Genomic DNA, 15,159 nt, shown 5'->3' on the forward strand with positions numbered 1-15,159 from the left:
GGTGGTAACGGAACACCCCATGTATAAACGCGCACGCCACGGCCTCCGCTCCGCGCTTCGCCCACGCGGTGAATAATCTGAACCCACGAAAGGTTACATCTATTCCGTTCTTCCGCGCATATCTCGTGACGTATACCCCTCCGATGACGACACCCACGAAACCGCATCCGACCGTAAGCACCCCGTGTCCCTCCTGCCCCTTCGCGCAGCCATATGCGGGTCTGTTCCTGTTCGTGTCTCTCCCTATATCTAATTGCTGGATTTTATATACTTCACTTGTACGGACGACTATCGAGAATACAAATGTATTTCTCCTCCTTTTTTTTTTTATTTCAAGAATGGCACGCGAAAAAAATGTAAACGATAAAACATAAAGAGTTGACTAATCAAAATTGAGAATTCTTGAGAACGTAAGCCTACAATTTTGAAATTCTCGAATGTGAATGATCGATTCGCGTATTTTGTTTATAAATCTTGCTGCTTACATTATTGTGCATGTCAAGACGGACAGGTGTCGTCTTTAGCCGGTGCGGTGCGACCGACCGTCCGCGAAAAGTCTATTCTTTCCACTTGTATCATCTACATGTATGTCTCTCTTCGCAAGTCCTCTTTTTCCTTCCCTTTCCCCGCTCAATCTGAATATATGTACAATATTTGTTTCACCTTAAGTGTACTTTTCCTAAAACTAAGAAAAACAGATCTGCAGAGAAACGAAAGTAAATCCATTTAGCTGCGTGTTTAATTTAGCACTTATGTTGGTATATTTAAGATTAAACAACGAGAAGAAAAGAAAAAGCTGACCTAATTTTTTCTCTCTCGAAAGTTTAATAAAAAATATCAGGATTGTTAAGAAGAACGAGAGAGGAATGAGAGAACTAAAGCATTATCTGATTAATATACTGTTAAACCTATATAGCGTCAAATTTTTAATTTAATTTAAGTCGATACTGCTTCTATTCAATATATCGTTTTTTATACCAAAACAACGGATAAATCTGATACTATTACTAAAGCACTGCATGTATAGTGTCAAATTTATCCATTGTTTTAGTAATAGTGTCAAATTTATCAGCTGTTTTAATAAAAAAAAAAACGATATATTGAGTAGGATAAGTGGCTACTTAAATTAAATTAAATTTGACACCATAGATTTAATAGTGTAATGTTTCCATGTACGTGAAACACGAACATATAATATTATAGTAATAAAAAAAAACAAACTGGCATATAGCTAAAATTATAACGCACGTTAATAAAAGAAAATTCAAATTTTGTCAGTTTAAATAAAAAAAAAGTCGTACTCTCTCCAACATCGGAATAATTTTGCGAACAAGACAACCAGAATTTTCCAGATTTTTTGCGCAATTTCGACAAATTTCAATTTTGACGCTGGGTGCACGAGTATTGTATTTAATATCACTTTACTCGCAAATTGTCGTATTTGCATCGGCGGAAATGAAAAGGATGGCTCTCGTGCGACATTGGAATATTCAGAACACGAATTCACCGAAATTACAGGAACAATCAAGCCGCCAAAAATATATGACTGATCCAATTCGCGATCGTCACGGCGCGGCGCGGCGTGACGTTATATTCTCAAATCACTCGTTTCTGATGAAATACCGTGAATTATGGAAATGGAGAAAAGAGTATCTCTGCCATTTTCGAGAGAAATTGTGTTGTCGCCGTTCTATTTCCTTCCCCGAATGCATATCACAGCTATCCTGATCGGCCGGATTCCACAGTTTCCACACATCTACAGAATTTTCGTCATCGTTCGAGTCACGCAAGTCCACGACATCGTCGATCGTTTATACGTAATAAATACACGATATCGCGTTTCGCTGGTCGGATATTCACCGCACACTTTCGCCGGGCGGGCCATTTCTTCCATTATATATATATAACGATTGCCGATTGTCGAACCTCCGCGTCGACGCGGTCTGCACGCGGACCATTGCTCTGAATCCTGATCGACGGCCGTGGAGCGCGCGACATTTTGCGACGTGTCGAGAGATTCATCCTCCCCACGATTCTCGGATTTCGCGGAAACCGCCGCGAGCGAGACGAGCTCCGAAAATTGGAGAACTCGCGCGTGTACGCGGAGAACAGTAATATCCCAGGTAGCAAGTTGTGACGTTATTCATAGTCATTTTGACATCAGAATGACGTCTTTAACGTCAATTTTCTGACGACGAATAATGTCAGCTTGATATCTTCCAAGTATACGGAAAAAATGGTTCAAGTATCTAAATTTATCTACATAAGAGATACAGATCTGAAAATAATTACATAGATAATGAGCAATGTTGCAAAAAGTTTAGACATTCTAGCAACTCTAGCTTGAGTGACGTCCTACATAATTATTTTGATGGTGTGAAATAAAATTTGTTTTCAGATCTGTACCTATATTTAGCTAATTAATAAATTTGAGATACTTGAGTAAATCGTCCTTCTCGTGTATGTACTGGCGATAAACGCGCGCTAGCTTCACCAGTGTGTTTCAACCAGCTTTAATGCACTTTTTCAAATGGTTATAGGAAAGAGTAAAAAAAAAAGAGCGAAGGATAAAAAAGCGCGGTCACGGGAGAAACGGACCCAGCCAGCGCAGCGAGGCGGCACGAACCCCGGGGATCGTGGCCGTCGTCGGTCGCGTTAGTATCGACGACTCGACGATAAGCGGCAATGTTCGGCGCGTTCGACGAGGGCATTAGCGGACGGCGCGGACGGATGGCGAAGAGCGAAGGGCGGTCGGAGATGTGTGCGACAAGATGGGGAAACCTGCCGTTGCGGTCGGGCGACAGAGGACACCTTCTCGCTCGCGGCTTCTCTCTTCGGTTCCGCAGACGGGCCACGCTCGGCCGCGCTCGATGATTCTCCTCGCGGCTGTCGCTCCGAATCCGCAGTCTTTAACCCACGCCGGAGCGTCGTATCGCGTCACTCGCGCTGCGTACGCGTGCGTGAGTGCGTACGGTACGTGCGTGGGTTCGCCAATGACGCCAACACGCGCTTAGACAGGACGACGCTTTTCTCCTTTCTTTACGTTACGTTACGCCCGTTACGGAATCGCGGCGAAGCGACGCGACGACGCGGCGAACTAGGCTAGGCGGCCTAGGCGCTGCGCGGCGGCCACCCGTTCGAACGTCAACCCCCCTGAAGTCCGCCCCGCTCGCCGCTCGCCGCTCGCGGCTACCCTCGCACGTAAGCGGCGAGCAGCGATCGAGCGCGCGACTCTTGAGTGCGACCCGCACTATTTAAACACGTCGTCGTGTCTCTTTCTTTTTTTTTTCATCCATCGAGATCGCGCCTCACGATTTTCCCGTGATCCACACGACCTGTTTTTCACCCGCTTCCTCTTTCCCTTCTCTTCCCTTCTCGTGCTTTCCTTTCCTACAATTCCTACATCACGTCAACTTGAATGATCTCGCGCCGACGAAAAGCAAGTGCGCGCGCTCCGCGTACGTGGTGTGTGCGCACCGCCCGCTCAAAGCATCACGCGGAAAATCAATAGCGCTTTCGTGTATGTGTGAATGAGTGAGAGCGCGCGCGCATTTATATGTGTGCGTGCGTGCGTGCGTGTGTGAGACGGCAATGACGTGAAGGTCCATCCTGATATGGGTGCGAATTAAGATCTATCCAGACAAACTTGCGTAGCTGTTAAACTATATACATAGAGAAAATTATCCAATCGTATCTCTATAACAAGGTTGCGTTGAAAATACAATTGAATAATTCTCTTTACGCATGCATGTCTGAATAGATCAAGCAGATTGCAATTTCAATGATTTGAATTTTGACAAAACTAATATGTTGTTACGATGGTCTCCATTCTACATGTGGAACAGTCGCTCGATTAAAAGTTTTCTAGTCTTCTCACATAATATGAAAACATTATTCTCAATTTAGAGTTTAGTTTATGATTAATATGTAGACATTCCTAATTTTTTTCGAATTTTTTTTGACCATATCATTTTCTTTGAATAATTCTCTAAACTAGCTGAAGTCTTATGAGGATTTTAAGTAATTTAATCGTAAACAAAATTAATAAAGAGGGATGGGGAATGGGGGTGAAATTTTATTTTTTTAATTTGAGAGTGTTTAAAGAACATTTTGAAGTAAAAAAATAAAATTTTATTTCTTTACATTTTTTATTATTTATTATTTAAAAAATAGCAATGACCAAAACTTGTAAAAAAAACGGTAAAATATATGAAAAATTATATGAATCTCCTCTTCTTCTCTTTTTTTAAGCTAGAGAATTTTCTTGAGGCTCCCGAGTTGTCGCGGCGGCCATGTTGGAATTGTGACGTCAGAAGTGAGAAATGCACGTTAATTTATATTGCATGCCATTTGTAAATAAAGACAATTTGGATGAAACAAAATGACGAGATCGCTTTAAAACAATTGTAAAAATCGATAAAAACTGTCCTTTCCTCCCTCGACAGTTAGTAAATGGTCGTAAAAGGCACATAAAGTGAGCCTATATTCGGGCAGAAATACACGGTCTGATAACTGTTGAAACGAGTAAAATATACTCTTTTACATATAAAATTCCAAGATAACTTTAATTTTCAACGATAATTACGACTTTGATAAGTACGAGATAAGTCACATTTTCACAATTAAGTAAATAATAACGAAATGGCATGCAACATAAATTTCGTCATTTTTCCACGCTTATAAGTTCAGCTATTTATTGTGGTGAGGCGCTGTAACACATGTATTATACATGGGTTCGTGCTTTTGTGTGTGGCTATAGGTTTACCAGGCCGCCGTCTGATTCTGTGTCGCTGACTGAGTACTCGGGAGACTTAAGAATATATTAGGCTTAAACCTATCAACACACACTTATACACGAGCAACATCCTTAAAGAAAATAATTCACATGTTGTACAAAGAAGACTCATTCTAAAATGTGTAGTAACTGTACAAAAATACATATCTTTTTGTTTGCAAATAATACTTTAAGAATTTATTAAATTCACTTTTGTTTATTACGTAAATACAATTTATACAAGAGTAATAATAAACATCCATTAATTCTTGAGGGTTTTTATGTACAAATACTTACAGATATGCATTTGCGTATTTTTACATTCTCACTTCGTTTCTTTCATCAGTGGATTTTTTATCACAGGACCGGTCCCTTCACAATGAATGCTGTCGTAGGTCCATTTGCGATTATTCCTAATAAAGTCACAACTCAAATAATTATTTTACAATAAAACAGGTTAGACGCTCTGCTAGATACCGAAAAATTCATAAAATTACCTGCAGTCGTGGGCACATTTTGGAGAAGAACACTTGGAACACGGAGAATGGCATCCTGGACAATTCAAGCTCAAACAGTCGCAGAGATCATCCGATGTCCGTATAAAAATGCCTTCATCGTTGTATAGGTGCTTCCTGTAGCTCTGGTATAATCGACGATACAGCTTGCGCTTCTCTCGTTCGCTGTGCTCTGGATCGAAGTTTCTCAAAAATTTTTTGCTCAAATTATCCACGGCTCTCTGTCTCGAGCCCCGAGTACTCTTCTGTGAACAGAGCATGAATACGATTTTAATCATCTTCCTTTTTCTCAGTGATTAACCGATTGTTGAGTAACCGATATGCAAAATAGCTATATATAAGTAGCTATATATAAAAATATAAAAAAAAATTATGTATTGGGTTGGTATCTCTGAATTCCTCGGTTCTTCTTGGTAACAAATTGAACTCTTTAAAATGTCCTGAAATAGTTAAATCCCATACAATTAAAAGAGTAAGACAGATCTAATTGCAAAATAAGTTAAATCCCTACTGTGTGTTGTAGGAAGAAAAGTACGAAAGGAGTTAAACCCTCATATCTTTACTGTTGCAAATATACATAGTTATATCCATTTTAATTATATTTAAGAAAAATGACAGATATTTTACTCCAAAAGCTAAAGTTCTTTCTACAGGTAAGTGCATTTTTTATATTTTAATAAGTATAAATTGTACTCTTCATTTCATATTATACACATTTTGTTAAACAATGCATTGTAAAACAATGAATTTTGCATAGCTTTTAGAAAAAAAAGATTTTATTAATAGCATGAATAAAAAAATTATATGCAAGTTTCTTCGCTCCCGCCAAAAAAATTTCAAATGGAGATATACGAGTACATATGTATAATAACTTTTGCCAATGGACTACTCAATTCTATGTGAACAATTAATTCTTCCGTTATTCTGAGGAGCACTTAGGTGGGAATATGAACACAGCCCTGCAAGTAATGAATGATAAAAGTAGAATGAAGCTCACAATACATAAGCATCAAAACCAAATGCAGCTTACGCAGTAAGCTGTCCTTTTCAGCTGAATCTTGCATGATTCATCATTTATTTCTTTCTCCAATGTGAAGATAAAAGAAAGAAAGATGAACTATACAACAAGTTTAGTTAAAAAGAATAAATCTATCAGGTTGGAACGTCAGAAATATCCCATACAAGAGTAATTACGTTGTAAAACAAACCACGCGAGTGATGTGAGATTAAATGAAGCGCTCACTCTTTCGCCACGCACAGACGTTAGATTGCTCGATGAACTTTCGCCGGAACTCTCCATTCTTTGATTGTCGATTGATTGCATAAAAACACATAAAAGTTTCTAAGAAGAATTCAAAAATATTTGTCGCATTTGTCCTTAAATCCCTACTTGAGATAAATAATTCTGGAGAGATTTTTGCTAAAAATGAGAAGAATCTTGGACTTATTAAAGTTAATACAACTAAATTTTATACTTTGACATTCGTAAAATAATTTGATAGTTATGAAGGAGACGAGCTTAGAAAAATCATTGAAATTAAGTTTACTCGATGCGTTTTTGGATGAAACAAAAGAACCTGGCGGAAAAAAATATTGCTCTGCCTCGTGAATTAATCGTTAAAGACGACGAATATTCAGGTTAGGAAATATGTCACAATGCGATCAAAAATAGGTTTGGTTTTACTGCCAGGCCAGTTAGGGTGAAATCACACTGTGCGGAAAACGACTGCGGAAATTCCGCAGGCGCAAGTACGGCTTGCTGATTGGTCACCGCAGCATTTGCCGGAGCTCACCGCATACATGGAGTCTTAGCTTTAGCTTAAGGCTGATGTCACATTGGACTGCGTTCGGATTCCCACCTGGGTGCTCCCCGGATGTTATATCATCCTTGTTGTTTACTGGACGTTAAACAAGGATGACACGACACCCGAGGAGCACCCGGGTGGGAATCCGAACGCAGCCTTGAGTGGTTCATGCGGCAGCGGGACAAAAATCAACCAATCGTTAAATACTAATAGGAACAGATATTCTTTAGAAAATATGAAAGTACTTCGTGATTGGTCGAATTTTGTTCCTCTGCCGCATGAACCGCTCAATGTGACATCAGCCTAAGCAACTCGTGAAAATTTTCCTGCGCTCAACTATTGAGTCTGTTGAGTGAACGCAGCCATTATGTTTCCAGCTTAAAAATCGGATTTTGACACTTTATGATGTTGCCTTATTAGAGTTACGTTTCAGCTGCGTTTGACAGTCGAGAACTGTGAACTGTCGAGAACCAAGTGTGAACAACGAAAGTGTGAGTTTAAAAGGTAATAGCGAGGTTTGACATTATTAAATCGATAGATAAAGAAATAAGCTTTCAATTTACAGTTGCGATACACGCATGTCGTTTGAGTAACGACGGCGTTCCATTCGATTGATTCGATCGAAAGTGCTTGACCGCATAGCCTTAGTACGCGAACAAGGGGTAGACCTCGAACGGCTCGAACACCTAGAACATTCGTCTACGTTTAGCAATAGTAACAGAATCCAAGCAACTCGAAGGAGATTATCGAGATGGCCCAATCGTACAGCATTGTGGAGTATTACGCGGAACACGAGGGCTATCAATGCGGCTACTGCAAAAAACCTGATACAAACTTCAGTCACGGTAAGCGCAAAAACACTGCCATTGAAAACACTGCACTTTTGCTTCGTAGAGCCTCTGATGTCTTCTAACGTCATTTTGACAAACAAGCTACGTTCTCTCTTCTTAAAAAACTTTAAAAAAGCAAATCCAAACATTGGAATAAGTTTTATTTGAATTTTATTTTGATAAGTCGTCGCTTATTGCACAGGTATGTGGGCGCACTCATTGACAGTACATGATTACCAAAGCTTAATAGATAGAGGATGGAGGCGGAGTGGCTGTTATTGTTATAAACCCATGATGAACCAGACCTGCTGTCCACAATATACCATTAAGTGAGTAATATTTCTTAATCCTAAGTTTTGAGACAGAGAGAGACAATTTTACTTAACTATAAATAATAGCGAATTCAGTCATTTGCATTAAATTAGATTTGATGCATACTAAAAGCTGCTATACATGAAATTAGCACAATTAAATGTGCATATAAATACTTTAAACAAATACTTAACAATATTGGTATGTTATTTAACAAAATATATACGTATTATTTTATTATCAAAGTTGATTATATTAATTCATTGCATTTAAATACTTTAGCTGTGCTCCAAAATTCACTGCCAATGCTGAAAATCTATAGCACACATAATGTAAACTATATATTTTTTTAGTGATGGCTGTAAATTTTGGAATGCAGTTTATATAAAGCAGTCTTTAATGTACACTAGGTAATTTAGTGTAGTATAAAGCCAGCAGCACACGATGCTTGTTTTCCTGCTAGATCATATACGAGGCGTTATGCTAGCAGCTGTGCTGGCTGCACTACTAGAAACATGGCATACTATGTGCTGCCATGCGTGCTAACATGCTAGTTTTCAATGATAGATCTGGTGCTATTTTTCTTACGAGATTTACTGCTAGGTAGGTAAAGAATTTAGATTAGAATATTCAACACAGAAGGTATTATTTAAAAAAAAAGATAATATTTAACATATATTTTACGTAGTAATATTAATAAACACATAAAAAAAATAAGAATAAATTTACAGAAAAATGGGAGCTGTTATTAAAAGGTGAAAGCTAGCTGCGGTTGCTCCTCTCCTTTTAATAGCAGCTAGAGAATGGGAGCAAAAAAAGAAAAAAAAATTATACAATAGAATATATACAAAGCAATAGAATATACAATAGAATATATACAAGCATCAAGCTAACTCGCGAGTAAATTAACACATGTGAAGCTATGACTAGCAGCGCTTCCATCACAGCAGTACGCAACGCAGACCACAAAGAAACACGCACTGAATCTATCAGTTAAACCAGCAAGAAAACAAGCATCGTGTGCCGTAGGCTTAAGTGACCAAATTTAATGTTTCTAAATTTGAAGGAGATATGATTTTGATTAATTATGAATGAAACAAAAGTTCGACGCATTAAACATGTATGGATAATGATTTTTAGATGCGAAGCTCTAGATTTTAGAATATCAAAGTCTCAGAAAAAGATCTTAAAGCGGATGACTAAATTTTTGAGGAATGAATTAACGAAGGATAATGTTGGGGGTACGGCCGAAGATCAACAAGATAATATAGGTAAAATTTTTAGAATATTTTTTGATCTGTGTATAATAATGATTGTATTCAATAGAAAAAACAACTTTATAATTATTATAAGATTTTTAATTTTTTGTGGTCATACTTTTTAAAAGTTCTGTAATGGTCACACCGGGATCAAAATCACTCAAGAGCACATTTAACCGATTGCCGTATTTATTTTTTTTTCTATGAAAAAAAAATAGCTCACTAACTTTATAATATTTATAGACATAAGCAACGAAGAAGCATTAAATTATTCTAAGCATCTGAAGAGAGCGCAGAAAAACGAATCTCAGATCAATGTTTCGTCTGTTGATGATGAAGTCGACGAAAGATTGTCTATCAATTTAATGAAAACAGAAACTCAAAAGAATTCTACTTTTGTATCAAATAGCAGTCAAGCACAGCTAACAAATACCAATAGCAAAAATAGCCTGCACGTTAGAAATGAAATTGTCGATATAGTACCTTGCAAAAAGGCGAAGCTCTTACGCATAGAGCGTAAAAAAAATAAGTTGCTGGCTCAAGGTAAATCGCAGAATGAAATTGAAAGTATCATGAAAGTAAGGAAGCAACAGAATTGCATTAAAACTGTGGAGGAATTATTCAAGGAAGTGTACACTGGATTGAAGAAGTTGGAGGTAAAATGATGTCATTGATTAAACTCTAAAATTGTTATTATTTATTTTGTCAGATGTTTTCTAATTCTTTATTACTTGTGGAATAATATTCTTTCTTATTTATTGTATGCGTCTCGGTATGGTCCCCTTTTCTCCAATTTTTATGAAAAAAAATAATAAAACAAGTAAAAAGCTTGATTATAGTAAATATTTGTTAAATAATGCTGTTTTATATGTAATGCTGCCTCTATGTCGAACGCTCAACATATACGTTTAATTATATTGCGAAATTAATCTATATCATTTTTTCATCACTTGTTTTTCCTATCTGTTTATAAACCAATTGCAACTAGTTCACATATATTTTATAGAGATAATTATTCGCTTCCTTGTCCAGATAGAGTTTTATGTTAAGTTATTTACACTTTAAGTTAAGACTGGTTCGAACTGCACCGATGAGTTCCGAATATCGAAAGACTTCAAAAGAATCTTATGAGCTTTATAAAAAGTATCAGAACACAATACACGGAGTACCGCCTGAGAAGCTCACAGAGCAACGTTACACGAGATTTCTCGTGAAGTCGCCTCTGCAGGTATTTGTAGATTTAAATTATCTGACAGTCATTTGTTATGCGATAAATTGCACAGAAAGTTATAAGAGAAAATAAAAAAAGTTAAATGAATTTATTTATTCTTCATGTACAATACATGTTAGCAAAATATACACATTATTTCTCGATATAATCGCCTAGCTTTGCAACATATTTTGTACAACGTTCCACAAGTCTTCTAATTCCATTTGTGAAGAAGGTTTTTGGTTGTCCTCAAAACTGAGGGCAACCAAAGGCAATTGAATTTTGCCACTGGCATACCACCGGCCATATAGGGTTTCCTTCAATAGTTCAAACAAATAGGAACTGGAAGGTCAGGATTATAAGATATGAGAGAAACTCAAGTTTCAGTTGTCTTGGAGTTTAGGAAATGATGCATACATGGCTATGAGACCAAAATTCTCTTTGCAGATAGAACCAGAAAATTTATGAGCCGTTATATAAAATGTGCTGCAGCTGAGTAATTATTTTGAGAAACATGTATTTTGTTAACGTGTAATGTACGTGAGGAATAAATAAATTTAATTTACTTTCCGATTTCCTCTCGTAATAATAAATAGAAGCTTTGCGTTTTTGCACGCACGATTCAATTTTTGTTTTCTACTGTCATGTTTGATTAATTTTATTTATATAATCATGTTGCGATATGTTGATAGGAAGTCGCTAATGTTTTCACGATAGTCAAATAAATGCTATATGGAGACAGCTGTATTATCATGATTGGAGCAAAGTGGACCTCGCCTCTTAATTAATTAATTAATTAAATAGGAAACTTATGATTGCATTATCATTGCTTGATGACAATAGTAATTCTTATATCAGATATTATCTTATTTATCGGCTAAACATGAAAAATTTCACGTTTTGTAAATTTGTTAGATGAAATTGGTGAGAGTAATGTCGGACGAATTCCTGAACACTCTCGAAACGAGCGCGAATCTTTATAAAAAATATCAAATGACGATTCATGGCGATACACCGGAACAATGCGATCAAAAGGCATTCTACAACTTCCTTGTGAAGAGTCCCTTGCAGGTACACTTTGTATCTAATCTCTTTGTGTTTACGAACGATATAGAAAATATGATAACTTTACTTTTCGTTGGAGTGAACAGAAATATTCGTTTATATGCATAGTACTGTCACACAAATATTATCTTGTGTTTCATGAAAGTGCAGTCTTTAACCGTTGGCTATGAAAATAAAAGTGATGAAACCAAATATTTCATCAGTATAAAGGATATAATTATTGAAAAGGTTATTCAAAAATATTTCAGAATTCTCTATCTTTTACACAAGAAATATAATTTATCTAAAAAATAGAACCGGTCAATAATAACCGCTTGGTACTTCTAATGTGTACTGGGACTACTGGATCATTTAGAATTTTAACACTACAAGTATCGAATGGTTATTATTGACCGTTTCTATTTTTTAGATTAATATTATATTGCGTAAAAAAGAATTGTGAAAATGTTTTCATTTTTATAATTATGCTTTTTACATTGATAAAATATTTGATTTTATCACTTTCTTTATTTTCACAGTAATTTGTTTGGTCAGTTTTTTTTTAGTGAATAAAAATCATTGACTTCTAGTATTAATGGCTACTCTAAAATAATAACTAAAGGCTTATTCGTTTTAGCTAAACTTTTTGCACGGTTTAGCTTTCCTTTTTCTTGTCATATTGAAGAGGAAAAGAGAAATGATTGTGCAAGCAGTTTAACTAAAAAGAACAGACATAATAATAAAGCAAAATAGCATCTAAAAATATTTTAATTTAATTGCTTTTTAAAGCAATGGATACCCGATAATGGACCACCTCACGGATACGGCTCTTTTCACGAGCAATATTGGCTGGATAACAAATTGATAGCAGTAGGAGTAATAGATATTCTGCCGTCGTGTGTTTCAAGCGTATACTTTTTTTATGATCCTACATACGGTCAACTGTCTCTCGGAACTTTCAGGTTTGTCTTTTTTAAAATTCACTTTTTTACAAACGTTTAATTGTGATATACGTGATTAAAATAGATCAGCTACAATTTTGAATAATTGTTTCCAGTTCTCTTCGAGAGGTTTATCTAACGAGACAGCTCAATAAGGTGGCAAATAATCTGAAATACTATTACATGGGCTATTATATTCATACGTGTCAGAAGATGCGATATAAAGCCAGAATGCAGCCATCGAAACTTCTGTGCCCTGAGACATATGTGTGGTGCGACATCGAACCTTGCCTAGCTAAATTAGACAACGAAAAGTACAGTCGTTTGAATGACGAGATCACCGCCATCGATGAAAATGGTATAGTCGACATTGAAGAGGTAAACTTTTTAAGATAATTTTACAAGCAGTTGTTACACATTTATTGCAAAAGATTATTACGCTTTCATAGTTTTCGACATTTAGTATATCAGAATGTTTACTATCTAGGAAAACCTGAAAAATGTGGAATTTTCAGGAGATTTATTTTTTATCGTTGAAAATCAGGGATTTTTTTTCATGAAATTTTGTTGGGACTTAGGAAAAATTTTTGGAATTTTACTTTTTTCTGTTTTCTTCTAAAACTGTTTAAAACAAATTTTTTTTAATATATATAAAGGCTGCGTTCGGTTTAGATGCTCTTTAAGCGCTTATAATCATTCTGTCTTTATTGTTCGTTAAACAAGGATAATAGTGTTGAAAGCGCCTGATGCAGGCCACACTTCAACTTAAACTTGTCAAGTGTGGCATGCGCAAGCCGCATACATACAAGTTTATTGCAATAATTATTCAATTTTGTCACAAACACGCTCCAATAAACTTGTAAATTGTATGTGGCTTACGTATGCCATACTTGACAAGTTTTCTTGAATATGTGTGGCCGGCTCAAACCGAACGCAACCAAAATGTTGTTAGTTAACAACAAGTACAGCATACACATCCGCGTATATTCACGTATGTTTTCGTGTGTCTCGCAAATTTTTATTTAAAAAGTTGGAATGAGACAATACTCGGCAGAATAGAGTAAATGACTACGTTTAGCAGGAAAAGCTGCTTTGCAACTGTTGTAAAATTCTTCAATATGATTGGTTTACTTAGATCCATAAGGAATTAAATGCAAGAACCAAAAATTGTACAACAGTTGCGAAACTCTATCTAACTGCTTTCTCTATCGAATGCAGCCATTAATACTTTATTATACTGAGCCTTCCCTATACTATCCTCTAAGTTTTGCAGCTCCATTTGTAGATGATAGTATTGTAGAATCTTTGTTTTCTACTAATTTTCAATATAGTTTATTTGTTGCCTATATTTTAATTTATTTCGAAAAGTTGCATTAAAAAAATTCTCTAATTTTACTTGGAATTTTGAACAAAAATAATTGAAAAATCCGGAAATTCTCAGAGAATTTTTTCCAAGATTTGAATAAACGTCTTGTATATTCTAGTAAAATTTAAACTGTAATTAAGTTTCTAATAAAATTCAAATTGTGTTTTATTACAACGTTAAATTTTTTGTTATTATACTGAAACATTTTCTCTTTAGGTATTGATACTGTACAAGAGTATTGCGATGCCGTATAAGAAATACAAAACATTGCGGAAAACGTGTCAGATAACGCATGAAGAAAAACGTGAGGTGGAGGAATATGCCAAATTCGTTGGGATGCCATGTGCACGAAGAATGATGTTCTTTCGTTATTCTAGAGAATAATTATTTAAAACTAATGAACGGTATTATATCTCAAGGAAGGACGGTATTATATCGTGAAACGACTTTGGTGGCTACTTCAGAAGTTAATTGCTGGCCGATACTCATGTACAAAGAAATGATCGAATTCGTTATTCTTAGAAGATTATTGATTGTGTTGTGGTGTAACGATCTGTGATGCAAGCGCTTGAATACTATAATCAGATAATGTAAAAAGCGCAGAATAAATGTGCATTACTTCTTCACCGTCCATGAGCGACTTTGTTGAAAAACGTTTAGAAAAAATTATTTTAGTTTCGTAATAATCATTATCTTAAAGCGTAATTAATCTATTTTTTTTCACAAATCCTTATTCTTCTCCTTTTTTTCCTTGAATTTATAGTATTTAATAATGAATCATTGAATTACGTAAAAATACGAAAAGTTCAGATAAATATTTATTTATTATACGTTTTTGTTATTTTAATATTTTTCTATACTTAAAATATCTCGGTGATTCCGGAACACACAATATTTGCGCATTAGTTGATTGCAAGATAAATGAAATAAAAAGAGAATAACAATTCTTTATTCAATTATGTAGTGATGATGATATAAATATGTAAATAAATTTAATGAAGCGACATTGTCAAATGCGAAAGTAGATAAATAACAAACGAAGTTGTTCAAAGGAATGATATGCGATATGAATTATATCATATGCATTTCTTTAAGTAGTCTAA

The 15,159-nt window shown here is 35.7% G+C and overlaps 2 protein-coding genes across 6 annotated transcripts; one reads left to right on the plus strand and one right to left on the minus strand.

Moving 5' to 3' along the window:
* Positions 1 to 4,704: 4,704 nt before the first annotated feature.
* On the minus strand, positions 4,705 to 7,004 carry LOC108766599 (ARL14 effector protein). 2 transcript variants are annotated; one of them, XM_018515997.1, is made up of 4 exons: positions 6,533 to 6,826; positions 5,272 to 5,534; positions 5,072 to 5,187; positions 4,705 to 4,866 (listed from the first exon to the last, which is right to left on the minus strand). In XM_018515997.1, exons 1-3 carry the CDS (start codon positions 6,611 to 6,613, stop codon positions 5,100 to 5,102), a joined length of 432 nt encoding a protein of 143 aa, XP_018371499.1. In that variant the 5' UTR covers positions 6,614 to 6,826; the 3' UTR covers positions 4,705 to 4,866; positions 5,072 to 5,099. The 2 variants fall into 2 exon arrangements, with proteins under 2 accessions (XP_018371499.1, XP_018371498.1); XM_018515996.1 differs by lacking the exon at positions 4,705 to 4,866 and adding an exon at positions 6,837 to 7,004 and having other exon boundaries at positions 4,955 to 5,187; positions 6,533 to 6,709.
* A 472-nt stretch (positions 7,005 to 7,476) lies between these two features.
* Ate1 (arginyltransferase 1) lies at positions 7,477 to 14,775 on the plus strand. 4 transcript variants are annotated; one of them, XM_018515995.1, is made up of 10 exons: positions 7,477 to 7,598; positions 7,660 to 7,939; positions 8,127 to 8,253; positions 9,377 to 9,507; positions 9,739 to 10,151; positions 10,562 to 10,723; positions 11,621 to 11,776; positions 12,539 to 12,711; positions 12,807 to 13,068; positions 14,273 to 14,775. In XM_018515995.1, exons 2-10 carry the CDS (start codon positions 7,846 to 7,848, stop codon positions 14,438 to 14,440), a joined length of 1,686 nt encoding a protein of 561 aa, XP_018371497.1. In that variant the 5' UTR covers positions 7,477 to 7,598; positions 7,660 to 7,845; the 3' UTR covers positions 14,441 to 14,775. The 4 variants fall into 4 exon arrangements, with proteins under 4 accessions (XP_018371497.1, XP_018371494.1, XP_018371496.1 ...); XM_018515992.1 differs by lacking the exon at positions 11,621 to 11,776 and having other exon boundaries at positions 14,273 to 14,774; XM_018515994.1 differs by lacking the exon at positions 10,562 to 10,723 and having other exon boundaries at positions 14,273 to 14,774.
* The last annotated feature ends 384 nt before the right edge of the window (positions 14,776 to 15,159 follow it).

The sequence above is a fragment of the Trachymyrmex cornetzi genome, unplaced genomic scaffold (assembly GCF_001594075.2).
Source record: "Trachymyrmex cornetzi isolate Tcor2-1 unplaced genomic scaffold, Tcor1.1 scaffold607, whole genome shotgun sequence".
NCBI lineage: Eukaryota > Metazoa > Arthropoda > Insecta > Hymenoptera > Formicidae > Trachymyrmex > Trachymyrmex cornetzi.